At 38.5% G+C, this 20,322-nt stretch overlaps 1 protein-coding gene and 1 pseudogene across 25 annotated transcripts in view; one reads left to right on the top strand and one right to left on the bottom strand.

Moving 5' to 3' along the window:
• MCTP1 (multiple C2 and transmembrane domain containing 1) overlaps nt 1-20,322 on the bottom strand; it is a 534,016-nt gene that overhangs the window by 45,085 nt on the left and 468,609 nt on the right. Inside the window, exon 21 of one of the 25 annotated variants that reach the window (XM_078447995.2) lies at nt 1,018-20,155. The exons of the other annotated variants lie outside the window; for them this stretch is intronic. Coding sequence (XP_078304121.1) covers nt 20,135-20,155 — 21 coding nt within the window. The 3' untranslated portion in view covers nt 1,018-20,134. Of the gene's footprint in view, nt 1-1,017; nt 20,156-20,322 lie in introns of those variants that run through there. 25 annotated transcript variants of the gene reach the window in all.
• Nucleotides 11,667-12,149, top strand: LOC132682357 (large ribosomal subunit protein eL32 pseudogene; annotated as a pseudogene).

Genomic DNA, 20,322 nt, shown 5'->3' with positions numbered 1-20,322 from the left:
TCTATTGTTCCTACCTGAATATCTCCAACAGAACTACCACGTAATCTTAGCCTCTAGCACAGGGTCTGACACTTCGTAGGTGCTTAAAAATACTTGTTAAAGAAATAAAGGAGTTGAAGAAATAAGTATTTGTAGAAAAGATATTTATTATAAAAGTGAATAAACAAAGAATCAGCTTTTCTCAATGAATCTTTTAGCGTTCAGCTGTCTGCAAAAGAATATCCAACCAATACTAGTTTAGGTCGTAGAGCTAATTTTCCTCACGTAATAGGAAGTGCAGAAGTCAGTGGTTGCAAATGTTGTTTTATATGTTCAATGATATCACTGGGGACTCAAGAACTTCTATCCTTCCATTCTATTATTTTCTTTTTTATTGCCTCATGGTGGTAGGATGGCTGCCCCAGCTGTGGGCATTGCAACCACATTCAAGAGTAGATGAAAAGAGGAAGAAAGGAGCTAGTGGTATCTGTCCTATTTTATCAAGACAGTAGCAAGTTTTTCTAGAAACCTTCAGAAAAGTTTTCTTACAGATCTTTAGTCAGAACTATATTAGAAAGCCATTTAGAGATGAAATGAAACCTTTAGAAAATAAATATTTAGCCAGATTCTTTGCTGTTATATATAAAATAAGTTCTCTATTAGCAGGGGAAAATAGGGAAATGGACATTGAATAGACAATTAACAATGTCTACAGCACTATTAGAGCCCTCCCCATCCCTCACTCCTTCTGAACACTCAAAGTACTAATGGCATTGTCTTAGTTTATTTAATGTCATTTATTTCCCTCCTAGATTGAAGACAGAACCCCTGTTTTACTCATTTTCCCCTATCTTTTACAGAGTAGGCCCTTGTAAGTATTACTGAATAAACTGAAAATACTATGAATGTTTTTTGTAGTACATATAAAATAATGCTTTTTAAGTAGCATTTCTTAAAGAAAAAAACATGAATTCATTTTTACACTTGTGCATTAGCTACAAGTCCATTTTAAACACACTAGGTAAAAGTAGGCTTAAGTGAAGTTTCAAAAAAGAAGAACAAACAGAAACAACAAATATAAAACATAATTATAACAACAATGCAGACAAAACTGAAATTTTCTCTATAAAATGAACTTAATTTCTCATTTCTTTGTCCTGTGATACATTCTATACTGTAAAGATATTTCAATTTATAAATACTAATGCTTTCAGGTGCAGAGCTCTTCGGTGGATCTCAATGCACATTAAAAAAAAAAAAAAAAGCCAACCAACCAACCAAACAACAACAACAACAAAACCTTTTTGCATTTCTTACTCCAGTACTCAACCAACCTTCCTAGCTCTGTTACTCAAAATTCTTGTATCAGAATATTTTGTTCCCACCTAAGTTTTCTACGCACTGCTCTTCATGCCTCTTGAGCATTCTCTTTTCCTTGACCTTGAATACCTTCAGCCCCTCACTTGGCTTGTCTAAATTTTAGCCTTCAAAAGTGGGCTTAAGTATCAAGTAGATATGTAAATGTTTACATAACGTGTGTTTCTAGCACTCTTTAGGCTGGAAATGTAGTTAGCCTATGGCTTATCTTTTGACTGTTGGGTTTTGTTACTCCAGTTGGCCAAGTCCCATGCATCAACTGCCACTCTTTCCTTTCCGTGTAGCTTCTTAGAAGAGCACTGCAGCCACAACTATTTCTTCTGTAATGGGAAACTGCTAGAATCCTGATAGTGATTATACTCATCACTTACTTAACAGTGATATAATTATGTTACCTAGCATGTCATAAATAGGAACTGTATTAAAAACTATCATTTGATTCTTATGATCTTATGAGTTACTATTTTTTTAAAGTTTATTTTGAGAGAGAGACAGAGAGCATGTGCATGCACATGAGCAGGGGAAGGGCAGAGAGAGAGAGAGAGAGAGAATCAATCCTAAGTAGTAGAATCCAGCACAGAGGCTGACACCAGGCTTGAACCCACCAACTGTGATATCATGACCTGAGCTGAAATCAAGAGCCAGACGCTTGACTGACTGAGCCACCCAGGTGCCCTGAGGTACTATTTTATTTTCACTTTGCAGATGAGAAAAGAGATGAAATAGATAGCCTCCAACCTAAGAGTTAGTAAATTTTTCTGTAAAGGGCTGTAGAGTAAATATTTTTGGCTTTACAGGCCATATGGTCTCTGCCGTTAACTACTTAACTCTGCTGTTGTACCATGACAACAGTCATAGATGTAGTTGTGGTCCAATAAAACTTTATTTGCAAAAATAGGCAGTAGGCTGGGATTGGCCTATGGGCTGTTGTTTGCTAACCTCTGCTCTAGTCCAAATAACCCCTTTTATATATTAGGCCAAGAGAGGTAAAGCCACTTGCTCAAGACTGCACCAGAGGCAGATCCAGAATACAGGTCTTCTGATTGGTTTAGTGGTCTTTAATACTAAGTGAATTGGGATAATTATTCTGTAATAAATTGGACTTTTGAAGCTAGACAGCAGATATGATACTATTGAAAAACTATATCATTTTGATCCAGGTGATTAGATGAATATAATTTGATGTGGATTTTATTCTGTCTTCTGGATCTCCCAAAGGTACATGAACTGTTAGACCCAATTTCCTTGTTTATCTTGCAGGGGAAAGCATTTCCCAGATCAGCCAAACATATATCACAATTGCGTATATACTTAGGACTTAGTGCTTGTTGAAAAGCATTGCTTGGTGGGTATGGAACAACTGAAACACTGTCAACACAGAAGTCCTGTGACAAGATTCCTCAGAATGGTTCTAAATGTACATGGCTCCCTGCCAACTTTTTAATTTGGCTTCCGATTTTGCCAGGGGACGTTCTGACATGGTTAAAAGGGGTAGGAATATACTTTGCAGCTACGGGGCAAAACCCATGACTGCTTGACCTCCTTAGTCCCATGCTCTAAGAAATTTAGTTCTGCGTTGTTGATTCAAATCTTTGACAGGAAATAAAATTTCTGTGGGGCAAGCTGTTATTATGTGACTTTCATTCCTTATATTAATAGCCTTGTAATATCATGGCAAGTATAGTTAACATCCCCTTGCACATCTATTTCTTGAGCACTGTTATCAGCAAAATAAAGACAAGATGCTGTTACCTTGACTGTTCACAGTAGACTAACCATTAGTAGACTGGCCAGCCTATTCAGGAGTGCTCGACATAATCCGAAGGCTGCAAGATAAGCTGACTCTACAAGGTCAAGAAGTATAGATATCCTTCATGCTTCTGCTATAATTGTGGCCCCACAGCATTCTTGTCTTTGACTTGTGTCACGACCTGGGGTTATGTTTTGATTCTGAGTGTCCATGTCTTATTAGGTTATGCGCATCATATTTAAATACTTAGAGCAACCTTGAAAGAAGTTCAGAATCTTCACCAGCCTATATAATTTTTGCTAGTCCAACTTATCATGAAGGTGATGAAAAGAAATATCTTTGAGTAGGTACAAGTATTTATTGTGGATGACTGGGCAAAAGAAAGTTATGTCTTATTTGTTGGCCCCTCCTAGCACTTAAGATATATGCAACCCTATACCCTAAAACTTGCTTGTGAAGAATGAGGAATAATTAAAATATTTTATCAAAGCAGTGAAAAAAGAGCTCTTTTCCCCAAATTTCATAATTTTTAAGTACTGTATTAAAAATAAATATGAAAATTGTAAGTGATCTCCTGTTAGGGATAACATATATGGAGCCTTGGGCCAAGAACTATAAATATATTTTATCCATGCTATGAAGTAAAATACTATTTACTAAATGCTATTACTATATCCATTATGCAAATGAGGAAACTGAGGCCATAAAGCAGTTAAACAATGGATCCAAGGTCTTTTAGCTAGTAAATGATGGAGCTGGGATGCACATTGAGGAAGTCTGACTCCGGAGACTGAATCAACCATTACTCTAATGGCACCATCACCTGATAAAATCTAGATCCTTCAATGGAGACTTGTTAAGTGAGAGAAGGAGCAGAAGAACAGAAAGAGCAGACCACATATTCCAGTCACCTTGTTCCCCAGATCACTGCTGACATATTACAGAGTACATCCCACCTTGTGCTCCTGTCCTTGCCTGGGGTGTCACAGAGGGATACACAGGACCCCAAGATCAGATCTCAACATAGCTGTTTCCCAACAATTATTGAGGTCTGTGCCTTGCTTTTGTAATGTTACTGAAATGCAGGGAGAAGCACTACATTCTCAATGTTTCAGCTTACATATGTTTGGGTAGACAAAACTTGTTTTTTATGGTCATTCTCTTCCTTCGTTATTTTAGGCTCGTGAACCTACCAGGCCCTTGTAGTAATCATTAAGGCCATGCACAAATATTCTGGCTCTTTTTAGGACTGTGGTAGGATCACACTTTTCTACCTGCTTAAAGTGAATTGCTTTGGCCAGTGAAAGGTGAACACAAGTAGTCTGTGTTGCTTCCAGGAAGAAGCTTTAAGAGTCAGTGCATGCTTTGCCATCTTTCTCCTTCAGACTTGGTAACTGGCAATATTCCCAATAGCATCTGCTCTGTTGGCCTTGAGCCCAAGGTGAGGATGACAGTAAAGCTGTGGAGCAAAGCTTCCTGTGTGCCTGTGATGGACAGATATTATTAACAAGAAATAAGCACTATGGTTTTAACCTATCAAGATTTGGATTCATTACTGCAGCAAAACCTAGCCTATCCTGATTGGTGCACTCTTACAGAAAATTTGAATGCCTAATAAAAGCAGCAACATAGAGAATATGGCAGAAGAAGGGGACTGGGCTTCTGGCTATCATCAAGACCCCCATTGTTGCCAGCTTAGCAGGAAATATCTAAGGCGTTTCCAAAAGGACTGGAGTTAGCAGTGCAGAAAGAAAAAGTCCTCATCATCCAGGGCTGAAATCCTGGTTTCTTGGGATGTAGAAATGTGAAATTTCCAACTCCTGTAACTGACTCAAACTGTGAGGAGCACCGAAGAAGCCCCATATCTTCCCATGTGCCCTCATATATGAACAAGCGCACTGTGGGAGCAATGTGGAGTTTTTTACTAGACTGGCTGAAGTAACCACTTGGAAGCATACTATTTTAACCCTCCTGACAGATATTATCAGTCAGTAGTACAACCAAGGGCTTTTCTCTCTCCTTTCAGTAATAATCAAAAAGAGCGATGCTGTGAGTTAGAGGTTTAAACAGAAAGAAATTGAAATCCATGACAGTGATGACTTAATAATATTGCAAATTATAGTTTTTAGTTCAGGTAATTTAGCATACCAAATCACAGTTTAATTTCCTTCTACAGAGCCCAGGCAAGCAAGATAGTGTATGGGAGAAGGGGCAAGGCGGGGTAGAGGGTGGAGGCAAAGAGGAGAGTGAGGAAAAAATTTTAAGACCCCCCAAATGCAGGTACCCTTGAGAGACTAATAAAAGTGACCTGGAGAATGTAAAGGGCAGTCAGTTAATAAGTGTGAGGCTTACAGCCGTGATCTTGGGGGGCCAGGAGTCTTTGCTTGCTTTTGTTCAGGTGCCTGCTTCTCCTGCCTGGTGGAATGTGAGCATCAAGTGCCCAGAAGGAATGCATAACGTGTGCAGAGCCCTGACAGCTGCGAAGGGAAAGAATGACTTTGAGAGTGTCAGCAAAGCGGAGCCGTGGTTGAATGGCATGTGTCCTTGACTGCGCATAGCACAATGCCTTGTGAAGGAACGAGGGTGGTGGGGCTGCATCACTTAATGATTTGTCTTTTGTTCTAGGATCAACCTTCCAGAAACCAACCACTATTCAGCCTGCACACACCACTCATCTTGCAAAATACTCAAAATAGCTTCCTCAGGTATGTCAATTAATTCACCTGGCTGAAGCTGTGTCTGTGTGCTTGGCTAGAGAATCAGGAAAGAATCCTCCTGATTAAATTTCCTCAAAAATGATTACCTGAGTTCCAGCCAAGTAGCTTGGGAGACAGTAGCTCTTCTAGCTGGTCAGTATTACCCAGATAGACTGCAGCTGACCTGCTGGCCCTCATGTTCACCAGAGTACCCTGGAGTAGTTATGTCCCTTTGCACCTATCTGAATTCGGTGTTTAGGGGTCAAATAGCTAGGCTGAGTTTGCAGATGCTTGAAACTGAAGTTTCGCACTCAGGTGCCTAAGAATCACCTACTTAGAAAAAATTCCTGTGAACCGCCCCATCCTTACTGAATAGGAATATCTTGAGGTGGGGCTGAGGAATCAATGTTTGAACATGATTCCTGTATTATTTTGGTGAAAACCAGGGTCTTTTTTTTTTTTTTTCAATCTCCTCAAATTTACCTGAGTAGAAAAAAAACAAAAAGTAACCCCTCATAAACACAAAAAGCACAAACACAAACACACCTAAGGAAACAGAACTCAATCCAAAGAACTCATATAAGTAGAGAGATCATGTCTTTTATTATACAAACCAAGACACTTCTGAAAGCAAAATTGGGCATTACTAATAATTACAGCAGGATAGCAGGTGTAGACTGGGACTCTGCTAGGCCAACCAGGACTCATGGTCACCAGAGTTCTAAGACTAATCTGATAGGAAAGGTGATTAGGATTTAGGCCACCAGCCCAAGGGAAAGCCCTCAATCATGTCTTGATGCTTAAACATCACTGCAAATATTTTAATAGGGAGGGTTTTGTGAGCCCTAAGCAGAGAGGATCTGGCTCAGAGGCTTGCACTAGCTTGGACAGAATGGATAAACTCTGTGGTCCAATTATGCCAACCAGGAAGAGACCAGTAGAAATCTTGACCTCCCAGTGGAAGAGTGCATACAGCAGTAACATTTATCCACGGCAACTTCAGAAATCAGTCTCATGAAATGTAAAGGACTATTCCTCAGAGGCAAAGAAGAGGAGAAACAAACCAGACATTATTCTATTCGTTACATTCATCTTACAGTTTCTAGAAAATACCTTTCCCCCAAGTTTTTAGTTTTACTCTCACGTGGTTGGCACAAACCACCTAACAATTATTGTCACATGGATTTCCTACTGCTTTCTTCCTGAGGGAACTACTGCAATATTTCTGTAGGACAAAGGAAGAATGGGTTGTGCATTTTCATTATTCAATGTGTGCAAAGAAATCAGTGTGTAAAGGATGTTTTAGGAGTGCAAAATAGCTAAGTGAGAAAGCATTTTTTTTTCTAGGAAATTTCATTTATTTCTTTGGTTTTTAATAACGATTGTGGTATATAGTGGCTTTTGCAAAACATTACAGTGATGTTATTGCATATTTCTTTTTAGATATTCCTTCTATTTTTAGTATAAGCTCAAAATACAGTTCAATTTGGCATCTCTTAACCAACAAAATTCTATGCTTGCTCTAATGGGTAAATGCCCCAATATTGTAAGTCCTTCTTAAAATGTGAAAACCAAATAAACTGTATATGAAGAATCTGGATCTTCACAAAGTAACTTCTCTTATAGAAATTGTATGTAGGATAGGCTGTGCCTCTTTTGTGTTGAGTTGCCAGTGCATGGAATAGAAGGAAAGTGTAATTGGTGTGCCAGCCCCTGAGAGAAAAGCAGTATCTGAGGAAACATTGAAATAATTACTAAATATGTGTATAAAAGAGGCATGGTGATAGTTACAGGAGAAGGGAAAGAGAAGGCAAGGAAGAGAGAAATCGTTCTTAGATGATTATAAAATATATCTTATTTACCTGAGAGAGTTAAAGTGCATTGGCTATGCTTTTTAAAAACTGGTCTTAATTACCCTGGAGACCAGAATTCCATATGAGGTAAATATGTTTTTAGATAGTTTTCTAAAATATGTATAATTTACTCAAGGAAAAAAGGACTGTGTCCTCTGGAGCCAATCTAGCCTCACAGGTAAATACAAATTTAAGTAGATTCCTAAGAAGTATATTATGTACAGTGGCTGATGGAGTGGAATGTCTATGAAGAAGCTGGGAAGGTCCGTCAGTTAAGTACATAATAAAAATGTATTGGAAAAATACATCATTTTCTCAGTGGACTATAATTGGCTATGCATAGTAAAAAGTCTTATTTTCCAAAATGTATTCTGCATCCGCAGAGTTTTAAATCTCAATAACTGCGTTATTTTTAAAACTCAGAATGCTAAGCAATATTAGTGAGAGTGACAGAACTGCAGGGTAGATGTCATTCTATAATTTACAACTCTTTTTGACATCTTTTTTTCACCTTCTTCTTCTTTTCAAGCAGACTTCATCGAAAGCCATAGGTGAAAAGTTAAAGAAGATGGAGAACAAAATTCCACTTTCCTTATTCAACAGTTGGAGTGATGCTCTTAGAATTATCACAGTACATTTAACTTTAAAATATACCCTCTTTTATTGTCCAGGAAGAGTTTTCCAGTATAAACAAAATAGAAAGAATGAATGAAAGAAAGATAGAAAAAAAGAAATAATGAAAGAAAGAAAGGGAGGGAGGGAGAGAGGATGGAAGGAAGGAAAGGAGAAAGGAAGGAAGGGAGGAAGAGACAATGTGAAGTGTCTAGAGTAACACAACAGTCTAGTTCTGTCATTTACATCTTCATTTGGTGGGCAAGCCTTTCCTACCCCACTGATCAAGGGGCTTCCTCCTTCTAACTCCTCACCATTCTCCCAGCCCATCAGCTCAATTCTAACTTCACTTGTCATCTTTCTTTGAAACTTGTTCTATGTCCTTTCTGTATTACCCTGTTTGTGTACAAACCATTCTGGGTTGATGAACCATGAACTGTTGTGTTTTCATTGCTACATACTCACTTTACGTCACGTGGCCCCAGCCAAGCCTTCACTGCTGCTTGACCATCCAGTCATTCTGGGGTTGACAGGTTATCACATTCCTTTCAGGTATTCTTTCAAACTTCCTCCATATTCCAGAGCCTCCCACCCTAAATTTTTTTTTTAATATAATTTATTGTCAAGTTGGATAACATACAGTATATACACTGTGCTCTTTGCTTGGAGAGTAGATTCCCATGATTCATCACTTACATACAACACCCAGTGCTCACCCCAAGAAGTACCTTCCTCAATGCCCATCACCCGTTTCCTCCTCTCCCCTCCCCACCATCAACCACCAGTATGTTCTCTGTATTTAAGAGTCTCTTATGGTTTGCCTCCCTTTCTGTTTGAAGCTATTTTTTCCCCTTCCCTTCTCCTATGGTCTTCTGTTAAGTTTCTCAAATTCCACATATGACCCACCCTAACTTTGAATTCACAGCAGATGACCAATTCTCCCACTTTGCTGAAAGAAAGAGGCCATGTGTACTTCCTTAACACCCACCCTTCCATCCTGGATCTCCCATGAAACTCAATCCCTTCTCTAGTGTTCTTCCGTCCATCTATCCTATCTCTTCTGAGACCTTGAGCTTGTACTCTCCTAGCTCTGTAAACCCACCTTCCCCCACTTGTTCCTTCTGAAATAGTGTGAGTTCCCCAAGACTAAAACAACACTCAAATTCCTGCCAAGATCCTAAGTTCTTGTTCTTCCTTCCCTCCCCTTCCAGAGTGAGGCCATTCTGAAGAGCAGTCCATACATGCTGCCTTCAACATACCCTATGCTTTCTGCTGTCACCACTCTAGGGAAACTACAAGCACCAAGGTCTTCACTAATTGAATCATCAGTGTTCATGACTTTTTCCCTCAGTTGTCATCTTCCATGAGCATTTACCATATTTAATTCTAGTAATACGTTTCTCAAAACTCTTGGTTCCCATAACAGCAACCCTTCTGATTCCCCTCCTACCACTCTTATGATTCCTTCTCAGCCATATGCTCTGTTCTTCATCCTGTCTTGCCCCTTAAATAGAGGCATTCTCCACAGAACTGTCCTTGGCCCTCTTCCCTGCACTCTCAACAGCCTCTGTTTCAGTAATTACTTTTATCTGTAATTAGTACTGCTCAAATTTAACTTTCTGGCCATAATCTCTTCTTTGAATTCCAGATTTATATTTCTAGTATCTACTGGAATACCTAATTTGATGGCCTGGTGACATTTCAGATTCAACATGTTAGAACAAAAGTAATTTCTTTCCCTCTAAAATCTATCCCTACTCAGACTCGCTCTCTTCCATTTAATAACATAACAATCTTCCTGGACTCCCATTACTGATAATGTTGCTGTTGCTGCTAACAATAATGATAACACCACTCTAATAACATTATACTTATGAAATTTGTTTTATGATAAAGACATCATTATAAGCTTTATACATATTTACTCATTTAATCCTTATAACAAGATAAGGTAGGAACTATCATTAACCCCATTTTAAAGATGAGGAAACAGAGGGATAGAGGTGAAGTACTGTGCCTAACAGCATACAAAAGCCCGGTTCCAGAACCAATACTCTTAACCATTATGCTACCCTGTTTCAAAAAATCTAAAGCTAATTTTGGAGGCATTCTTAAGAACACATTATAGCTGAGAGTCGCTGGAAGGTGGCTCATTTGAGGTATGAGGGACTTGAAACCAAGTGGTGGTTTTAGGAATACAAAAGAGAGTGACTGATGGGAACACATTGGAACTCTGCGATGATGGAAACTGCATTCAACTCTGTATCATCCTTGGCACCATGTGTAATGACTGGGTCTCAGAGACCAGTGAATGTGAATGGGAATATAGAATGAATTCTATACATAGGGAGCAGAAAGTTCCTTTTAATATCATACTGGCAAAGGTATATCCAATTCTGTTTCCTTATGGGATATGTAAATATGAGGCAAGGGATCAGAAAGATATTGGCAAAATGAAGATGATAGGACAATCACTTTTCTTTTGCTAAATAATATCCAGTATACAACATGGCTAGTTGGAGTGGTTATGGGACTCTGATACCTGAATTGCTGTTTTCCATTCATACACATAGAACTTTCTTTTTTTTTTTTTTTTTAATTTTTTTTTTCAACGTTTTTTATTTATTTTTGGGACAGAGAGAGACAGAGCATGAACGGGGGAGGGTCAGAGAGAGAGGGAGACACAGAATCGGAAGCAGGCTCCAGGCTCCGAGCCATCAGCCCAGAGCCTGACGCGGGGCTCGAACTCACGGACCGTGAGATCGTGAGATCGTGACCTGGCTGAAGTCGGACGCTCAACTGACTGCGCCACCCAGGCGCCCCACACATAGAACTTTCTATTCACTGAACATTTAACCAAATGCTTACTATTTATATACCATTGTGCTTAATATGTGTTATAATACTGTTTTTGTCACTATGGTTTATAATGCTTTTGTGGAGACTTACGCATTAAATTAAATAAGACCATGAATTAATTAATTAATACATAAATGTTGTAAGAATGTGGCATAATGGTTTAAATCATGGGCTTTTGGAGTCTAGACAGAACTGGGTTCTAATTTCAGTCTTTAGTTGTGACTTTGGACAAGTCACTTAGCCTAGCACAGTGGATGATAGAACTACTTAATAGTGTTGTCGTGAACAAGAAATGAGATGATACATGTGAAGTGCTCAGTATAGTGCACATAATTTTAAAAAATGGAAGGGAAAATAGATGAATATCAACTGAGGAGAAAAAACACATTATTGTGTGTTTTGAAGTACAGTCATCACTGGCTAAAGAGTTAATTGGCAGGATCTGGGGTGGGGAGCAGATTCCAGCTGGGTTTTAAAGATGAATGGGTCTTGCTCCTCAGTGCTACCTGGGGAGGTGGCAGCCATCTTTCACTCAGCATCATGGCTGACCTCAGACCTCTGGTGAAGCCCCAGATCGTTAAAAAGAGGAAGAAGTCACCCAGCATCAGTCAGACTGGTATGTCAAAATTAAGTGCAACTGGTAAAAACCCAGAGGCATTGACAATAGGGTGCACAGAAGATTCAAGGCCAGATCTTGATGCCCGACATTGGTGACAGAAGCAACAAGAAAACAAAGCACATGATGCCCAGTGGCTTCCAGAAGTTCTTAGTCCACAACGTCAAAGAGCTTGAAATGCTGCTGATGTGCAACAAATCTTACTGTGCAGAGATTGCCCACAATGTCTCCTCTGAGAACCACAAAGCCATTGTGGAAAGAACAGCTCAGCTGGCCATCAGAGTCACAATCCCAATGCCATGCCGTGCAGCGAAGAAAATGAACATACAGACAGTTTATGTGCACATCATGTCTGTGTTCATAAAACCATAATACTACAAAAAACAAAAAGGATGAATGGGTCTTGAATAAGCAGAAAGGGCACTTCATGTAGACTGTAAGAGCATATCAGGAGAATCTTAAGAGGAAGATACAAAGTAAGGAATAGTGCAACTGCAAAATCTATAGAATTTTTCTTATAGGTTAGAGAAAACCACCAAAAATGATTCGAGTTTTTGCATCTTCATGAGTAAAATATTTGCGCTACTGGTAGAAATTCTTGAGCTACAAAGGACGCTTTTTTGAGAGGAAAGAATAGAAGTTCAGATTGAAATATACTGTGTTTGGGTTTATGATGAAGCAACTTTCAATGTACAAAAGGGTGGAAAGACACAACAGACTTGGGACAGAAGGCATAACCAGAGATGTTTATTAGCTCCTTGAGAAGAGGAATTAGGCCTCATTTCTGTTTGTATCCTTCAGAGAACATAGCGTAGTGCTTTGAACGTTACAAGTACATAATACTTGTTGCAGTGATGAAAGAATACATGAATCAAAGTAAAGATTTTGGAGTTATCTTCCTTGAAGTGATAGTTAAAATTGTGGGCAAAGATTAAGAAAGAACAAAAGTGGGAGATACACAAACACTGAAGACAAACAATGAACATGGAAGTGTTAGAGTAAAAAGACCTGAGTGTCCAGGGAGATAGAAGTGTATATGATTAAATTGTGGCTAAGATAGCATTGAGCTCAATGCACTAAAAAGGTAGAAGGCCGAATGATGTTATTAATGTCTTCAGGGAACAAGTTCAGGGAACGGTGTTATAAATGGAAGCCACGAAGGAAAGAGTTAAGATTGAACAAAAGAGGGGAGTAAATGGAGGCAACAGATGTATAGCATGTCTGAGATTGATGGTGAACAAAGGAAAAGAAACCTACTCTCTTACAATGTATCTATATTTGATGCACAGAACAGACATTTGTCATAGGTACACAAATATTTATTACGTGCATACATGCATGAATATGTGAATGAAAGAATGAATTGAATGAATCATTCATACTGAATGAGAGAAAAATACCCTATCTTGATTCCTTTTTTCTTAATCAGAATATTTTCACCTTCATTTCTGTGCTGTATGTAAATAGATGCAAACATACTTAAAGGTAACAAAGTTGGTCAACTCTTGTAAAAAAAAAAAAGTTGATCTCTTTCTAGCATATTACTTTTACTTGTTATGGGAAAAGATTCACACAGGAAGTTCTATCATTATGATTTAGATTGTGGGAAGGGAAATGTTTAGAAATAAATACAAGGAATTTTAATTTTCCTATCAATTGTTTTCACATAAGCGATAACCCTTCCAAGTGGCTCCCATGTGGATAGTCTCTTTTATTAAAACTAATTGTTTTGTATGTTTGGAAAATGCAGTTTTATTATGAGGTAGAAAAGTTTGTATACTATCATTACAATATGAAAAGTAAACATGACTTATGGAAACAAAGAAACATCTGAAATCAGGAAGCATCTGTTTACTTGTCTCTGTATAAATGAAAAACAGAGATCAAGAAAATATTTTAGTTATGGGTTTGTCTTTTTTTAATGCTCTGAAATTCATGCTGAGTGGGGAAAACTCATGCTTGATACATTCAACTTACAGTACGTTTTCAAGGTGAATTACTAAATCCTAAGAACCTGACCTTCTAATGAAGGCACTGAGGCAAGCACAGAGTTGGTGAAGAAAACCACAAAGATATAAAAATGCATAGATATATGATCAACCAGGGACAAACTCTGATAGAATTATCACCAGATCTCTACAGACAAGGTATATCTATCAAACATGCCTACCCTAAACTTTGATTCCGTTAATTTCCTGAGAAAAGACATCAGGTAGAGTTCTGGATACCAGGTGTGTAAACACTAAGAGATTGTGATATTGCGATATCTTTTGTGCAGAAACCCGAACACAACGCAACCAGATGCAGAAGTGAGTTTCCATTGGGAATGCTACCCACCCTTTTACTACTGGTACCATTATTTAAACGTTTAATGTAGGAGAAACTGAAGGCCAAAAAAGAACATGCTTGCACTTAATTTCAAGTGACAGCTAGTACAGTGCATTAAAGGTGTAATACTATACACATGGTAGTTATATATAAATAGTAACATTAAAAAGGGGTTACAACATCCCTAAGACATCCTAAGTCTAAAACACTTAAAAAGCACATTTGCAGTACAACTTATCTTAAATTATTTTAATTGGTTTCAAGACGACTTCAGATTACCGATGGGCTTTGACTTTTTCTGATTATAAAAGAGAAACACAGATGAAGGCTTTTTAGGCAGCCTAATACCATTCCCAGGTAGACTACCACCTAGCCTGTGTTACTTAAATATCATTAACTATCAACTAACATTATTTTTACATAAATGTTTTATGTAAACTTTGTTTTCCTAAAGTTGTTAGTCCTCTTCCTCTTAATAAATATAGCTAATGCAAAATATTTTTTTTGTTCTTTTTTTGTGTTCATTACCCAGGAACTTTTTCAAAGAAAAAGGGGTATGTGTGTGTGTGTGGGGGGGGGGGGGGACAGAGTGACAGAGCTTGGATACTTAGCAACCATTTTACTGTTGAGAGTCTTTTTTTTTTTTTATAGTATGAAAAATAATCCAGTTACATTCTTTAGCTCGATTACTCACAAATAACTTATCTGAAAAAAAAATCAAGTAAATCTGTCAGTCGGGGAAGTTTATTTTTCCATGTGTTATCTAGAGATAAGCCAGCCTGTACTATTAGATTTCCACTGACATAATTGTGCATGAATTCTGATCTGATTTGGTATTACATGGTGCAAAAGGTGACACATTTTCTCTAATATACCCCATTAGAAAGGAAAGAAATTGCCAAAGTATGAAATCTGAGGACCTTGATTCAGAAACTATGTGACTTTGAGGTCAGCTCAAAGGAAAAAAAGAACTTGTTCAACTACCCCAGGCACTGAAGGTTGTGACAAGAAAACCTAATACCTAGGGTAGTTACTCTTTCGGATAATCAATAAAATCTTACATTATCAGACTGCAGCAGCTGTATATTTGTTTTTTTATATTGCCTTGTATGTCTCCAAAATATTCCAGTGTGGAATCACAGAGAAGACAGATGCTGTCTCTGTTTCCAAATCATTGTGATCAGAATACATGGGTAAGATACCAGAACCAAGAAATAGCATATATGTGTATGATGAGCTCAATATTGATTTTAATATCTGCATACTGCTACCTCACTACAGCAGAAAAACATTAGCTCCAAGGATCCTGGAAAAGAGTCTTGACCGAGCTACTTAGAGTTTGTACAACAAAATTTTCAGAGATATCAGTCATCTTTTAAATCCTATGAGAAATATCCTTGAACAAATTAGTAAAATACCAGATGTGAACTGCTGGCAATTTCAAATTACATTTTCTAAAAAGAAGAAACTCTTATGCTTTAAGAAGGAAATGTTCTGCAATCTCCTTTCCTCACTTGGCTTTTCATTTTTGGCAGCCAGTCAGAGAAAGTAAAGCCTGACTTCCAGGACACTGGACAGTGGCATTTTGTCTTCCTTCACTGGTAGAGGACAATGGATATCCAGTATAGTCTGAATAGGATTTAAAAAGGATTTTTTTTATGACTCCTTTCTACGTACCAACTAGCTTCAAGGGAGAGTTCAGCTAGATAGTGAAATTTCTGGGCTGAATTCTTATCTATGGACAAAGCAGAAGAAGAAAGATTTAGGTAGCACTTTCAGGTTTTAGCGAAGTAGAGAATGACAATTCAGTCAGTCTTTTGATGCTTCTCCACTTGTAAATCAAAAACAAAAAATGAAACAAAAATATACGGGATGATAAACTTTGGATACACCTGGCAACTTGAAGGCACTATGCTTGTTTAAGTTTTGAGATAACCTAATCAAGCACTATATGCTGATAAACCTTAGATAAAGAGAAAGTCTCCTGTTAGGCAACAGGCTTCATATACCTTAATGCTACTGGACATCTATTAGGAGCTTTTCTTCTTTAGAAATGGTAGCTGATTTTACTTTCCAAAGATGGCCACATAATATCTCCCATCTCTTAGATTCTTATGCAATAGGACCTTGACACTCCTTATTAAGAGGTAGAACCAAAGCCATCCTCTCCTTGAATCTGGGCTGGCCTTAGTGACTTGTTTGACCAATAGGACATGACAGAAGTGACATTCTGGGACTTCCAAGCCTACATCATAAGAAGCTTTGCAGCTTCTGCTTGGATCTCTTGAAACACTCACTTTTAGAATCATTCTCCCTCTTAGAATTGAGTTGCCACGTCATGAGAAGCCAGCAACAACCCCTAGTCATCCAACTGAGCCATCTGGAATGTCCAGCCTAGTCAAGCCCTTGGAGGACCACAGCCCCAGATAGCTGGCTAGACCCACAAGAGTGATTCGAGCAAGAGCTGCCCAGGTGAGCCCAGTGAAGCCAGTGAATAATGAAAGAATGGAAATTATTACTTTAGTCACTAAGTGGGTTTTTGTAGGGGGTAGGCACTGGGAGATTGTTATGCAAAACAATGGCGGGCTTTGGAGGCAAACAGGCTAAAGTTTGTAGTTTGGTTGTTTCGCTTATTTTGTGACGTTGAGTGAGTGAGTTCACTTAGTGAAAGCACACTAAATGGGGAAGAGGCCCTGAATATGGACCTGTTGCCATCATTTTTTCAAAGGCTCTCTTAAGACCTAGTGCTGAAGGAAAAGAGGGCTGGGCAGGCACGGAGGACACTTTCTGTTTATACTGACCAGAACATGCAATTTTGCACACCAAGTGACCTAGTCGTCATCTCTGGGTGGGTCAACAGGCCTTACTGCAACATGACCAGGAGGAAAGTTAATTAGTTAGTTTTCTGACCTCAGTTTCTTCATCATCAGACAAGTTACCTAATTCCCAGACTTACCTTCTTCTTAGATAAGTTAACTTGTTTTCAGATTCAACTACTTCTCTATTTTAGTCTCATTATCTGGTTTCTAATCTTAGCTACTTCCCCACTAGCCAAGTTTATCTTCCTGATACTGAAGCATGGGAATAATACTTGATAAGCCAATACACAGAGTTATTGTGAACATTAAATTAAGGTAAAGAAATGGAAGTACTTTGAAACATGTGAAGTGCTTCACAAATACAAGGATATCTCAGCCAAGCATCTTATAGTCCTCAGCAACTCTAAATTTTCCCTTATTCTATAGAACATAAATTGTTTCAATAATCTTAGTACATTTACTATTAAAAGTATCTCTCAAATTTGTTTCTTTCTTATTATCATGATTGCTGTTTTCAGTGCAGGCTGACATTATTTCTTGCTGGGAATACCATGGCACCTCCTCGCATATTTCTCTACTTCGAGTCTCATTTCCTTCTTCTTTTTTTTCTTAATGTTTATTTTTTGAGAGAGAGAGAGTGAGTGAGCATGCAAGCAGGGGAGGGGCAGAGAGAGAGGGAGGCAGAGGATCAGAAGTGGGCCCAGTGTTGACAGCAGGGGGCCCAAAGCAGGGCTGAAACTCACAAACCTTGGGATCATGACCTGAGCCAAAGTCAGATGCTTAACTGACTGAGCCATGCAGGTGACCAAGTCTCGTTTCCTTCTTATTCCATCACCTGCCCATTAGCAGAGTTTTCTTCTTTTTTAAAATTTATTCATTTATTTTGAGAGAGAGAAAGAGAGGGAGATCATGAGCAGGGGAGGGGCAGAGTGAGAGACAGAGAGAGAGAGAGAGAGAGAGAGAGAGAGAGAGAGAGTGAGAGTGAGTGAAAGAGAGAGGGAGAGAATGGGAGAACCCATGAATCATGAGATCATGACCTGAGCCTAGATCAAGAGTTGAATGCTTAACCGGCTAAGCCACCCAGGTGCCCTGACAGAGTTTCCTTCTAAAAGCACAAATGTCATCATGACAATTCCCTATTTTAAAAGAGCCTTTGATTTCTCACTGCTTGAAGATAATTCAAATTTCTTAACTGATGGCTAAAGCATTCACAATCTTAAATTTGCCTTTTCCAGTGTCATTTTTCTCCACTTTATGCTCCTACTGTACCAAATACTCCTTGAATTCACATACCACATTTCCTTGTACATTCTCACTCATCCTTCAAGACTTAAACTAAATGCCACCTCTACCGTGCAACATTTGTTGACAAGTCTGTGAAGATGGTCACCTTCTTGTTTTTCCCACCCAAACTCTTTATAACTCTATTACAACATTTTTCTCACTGTATTGTAGTTATTAGTTTACATAATCAAGGGTCCCATCAGACAGCGATTCCTGAAAGGCCCATATTCTGCCATATTTATCTCTGTCTGCCCAGCATCTTGTCCTTCACTTTAAGTTTATGGGGAAAAGAAAGCACTTTTCAATGAGAGAGACCTAACAGCAGAATGATTTGAGACTGGGCTTCAAGGTCTGTGGGTAGATCTGTGAAGTTAAGAAGAAAAAAATATTTTAAATTTTCCTTTCTGAGACTTTGATTAGTTTTATTTAAAAAATTTAGGGGTGCCTGGGTGGCTCAGTCGGTTGGGCGGCCGACTTCGGCTCAGGTCATGATCTCGCGGTCCGTGAGTTCGAGCCCCACATCGGGTTCTGTGCTGACCGCTCAGAGCCTGGAGCCTGTTTCAGATTCTGTGTCTCCCTCTCTCTGACCCTCCCCCGTTCATGTTCTGTCTCTCTCTGTCTCAAAAATAAATAAACGTTAAAAAAAAAATTTAAAAAAAATAAAAAATTTATGTTTTCTTTGAAATTAGATATTAACACCTTGATTCACACCAAGTAATATGGATGAATATTTTATCTGCCAGCCTAGACTAAATTACGTCATGGTAAAAAAAAAAAAAAAACAAGAAAAACCCCCTCAAAATCATGAAAGGTTATAAAAATAAAAACACAGGTTTATTTTTTGTTCATACTACATGCCCTTATGGGTTGGATCTACATCACCTTTATTCTAGAATTCAAGCTAAACAAGGATCTCCTATGCGGACAGTTCCAGCTATGCTTCAGAAGGAAAGGAGAGATGGCAGAGCCAAGGATGGCTCTTGAACCTTTGGCTGGGAAATGGCCTAGGTCAGCCAAAGTGAGATACATGGCCAGGCTGGAGATCACTAGGCAGGGAGACATATTATGAACAGCGAGCAATCTGATATTGAAGGTAAACAGATAGGTAATATTGTCTCTATAATGTTAAGACCTCTAGAATGGTTTACTATGGATAGGAATCTAAGAAAACACATGGTGCTAACATGACTATAGCCATACACCTCTGTTTACCTTGAGTCTAGCTTAAGTAGGAAAATTTCAAAAGAAAAAAAGCAGTACCATGAGGTTTTCATATCTATTGATTTTCTATTAATTATGGAGTTTAATGGGATGCAAAACTACAGTATTTCTTACGTGGCAGGATTCTGGCCAATAGAAGTATGCAACCAATAAAATTAAAGGGAGTAGCTCAGGCTGCCTACTGTGAAAATCTATTGGACATCGTGTATCTTTTTTCTTTATATAAATACATTTTGGTTATTAAAGACTGGGACTTTACCTGGCTTTGGATTTGCCCCAAGGAAAAAAAAAAAGACCTGTATTAAAATATTTTTTGCATCCATCGTATCACCAAGAAAAATAACCTACATGTCACTGGAAAGATGCTGGTGAAGCCACACATTTCTTAAGTTGTGTTCTCATCAAATGATGTCAACACTACAGAATTTCTGACATGTCTTTAATATCTCCCTTTTGCACATAATAATACAAATAGATACCTCTATTTGCATAGCCAACTCCTGTCGACAAGTTCTTACAATCAAAGAATTCCTACTTTGTGAACTTCTTTGAGAATCTGCAGAGTCAATGTCTTTAACATGGTGAAGAATTTCTTTGCCAAACAAATTTTCAGGCAGAATAAAAATCTTGGCACTCTGGGCTCCGATAGAGCATCTGTGATGCTTGGCAACACATCTGGTTCTGCTGCTTTGGTGAAGAAACATGCTTCTCATCTCAACATGCAGTGGTGTCAGCCAGTGTCAACGATTCTGCCAGCGATCCTGAAAAAATTGTGTCTGTTTCTACGGATGTTGTCAACCTCTTGAGAGCCAGAGCTGACACACTATTTCAAGAGGTTTTGTCAAGAAATGGGAGTATAAGAGTAAGTTCATTGCTGCAGTACAGACGATAACTAGCTTTCTAGAGGACCTGTCTTGAAACATGTGAT

The sequence above is a fragment of the Panthera onca genome, chromosome A1 (assembly GCF_046562875.1).
Source record: "Panthera onca isolate mPanOnc1 chromosome A1, mPanOnc1 haplotype 2, whole genome shotgun sequence".
Classification (NCBI taxonomy): Eukaryota; Metazoa; Chordata; class Mammalia; order Carnivora; family Felidae; genus Panthera; species Panthera onca.
Note: the sequence above shows the minus strand (reverse complement) of the source record. Positions and strands in the feature narration are given on the sequence as shown.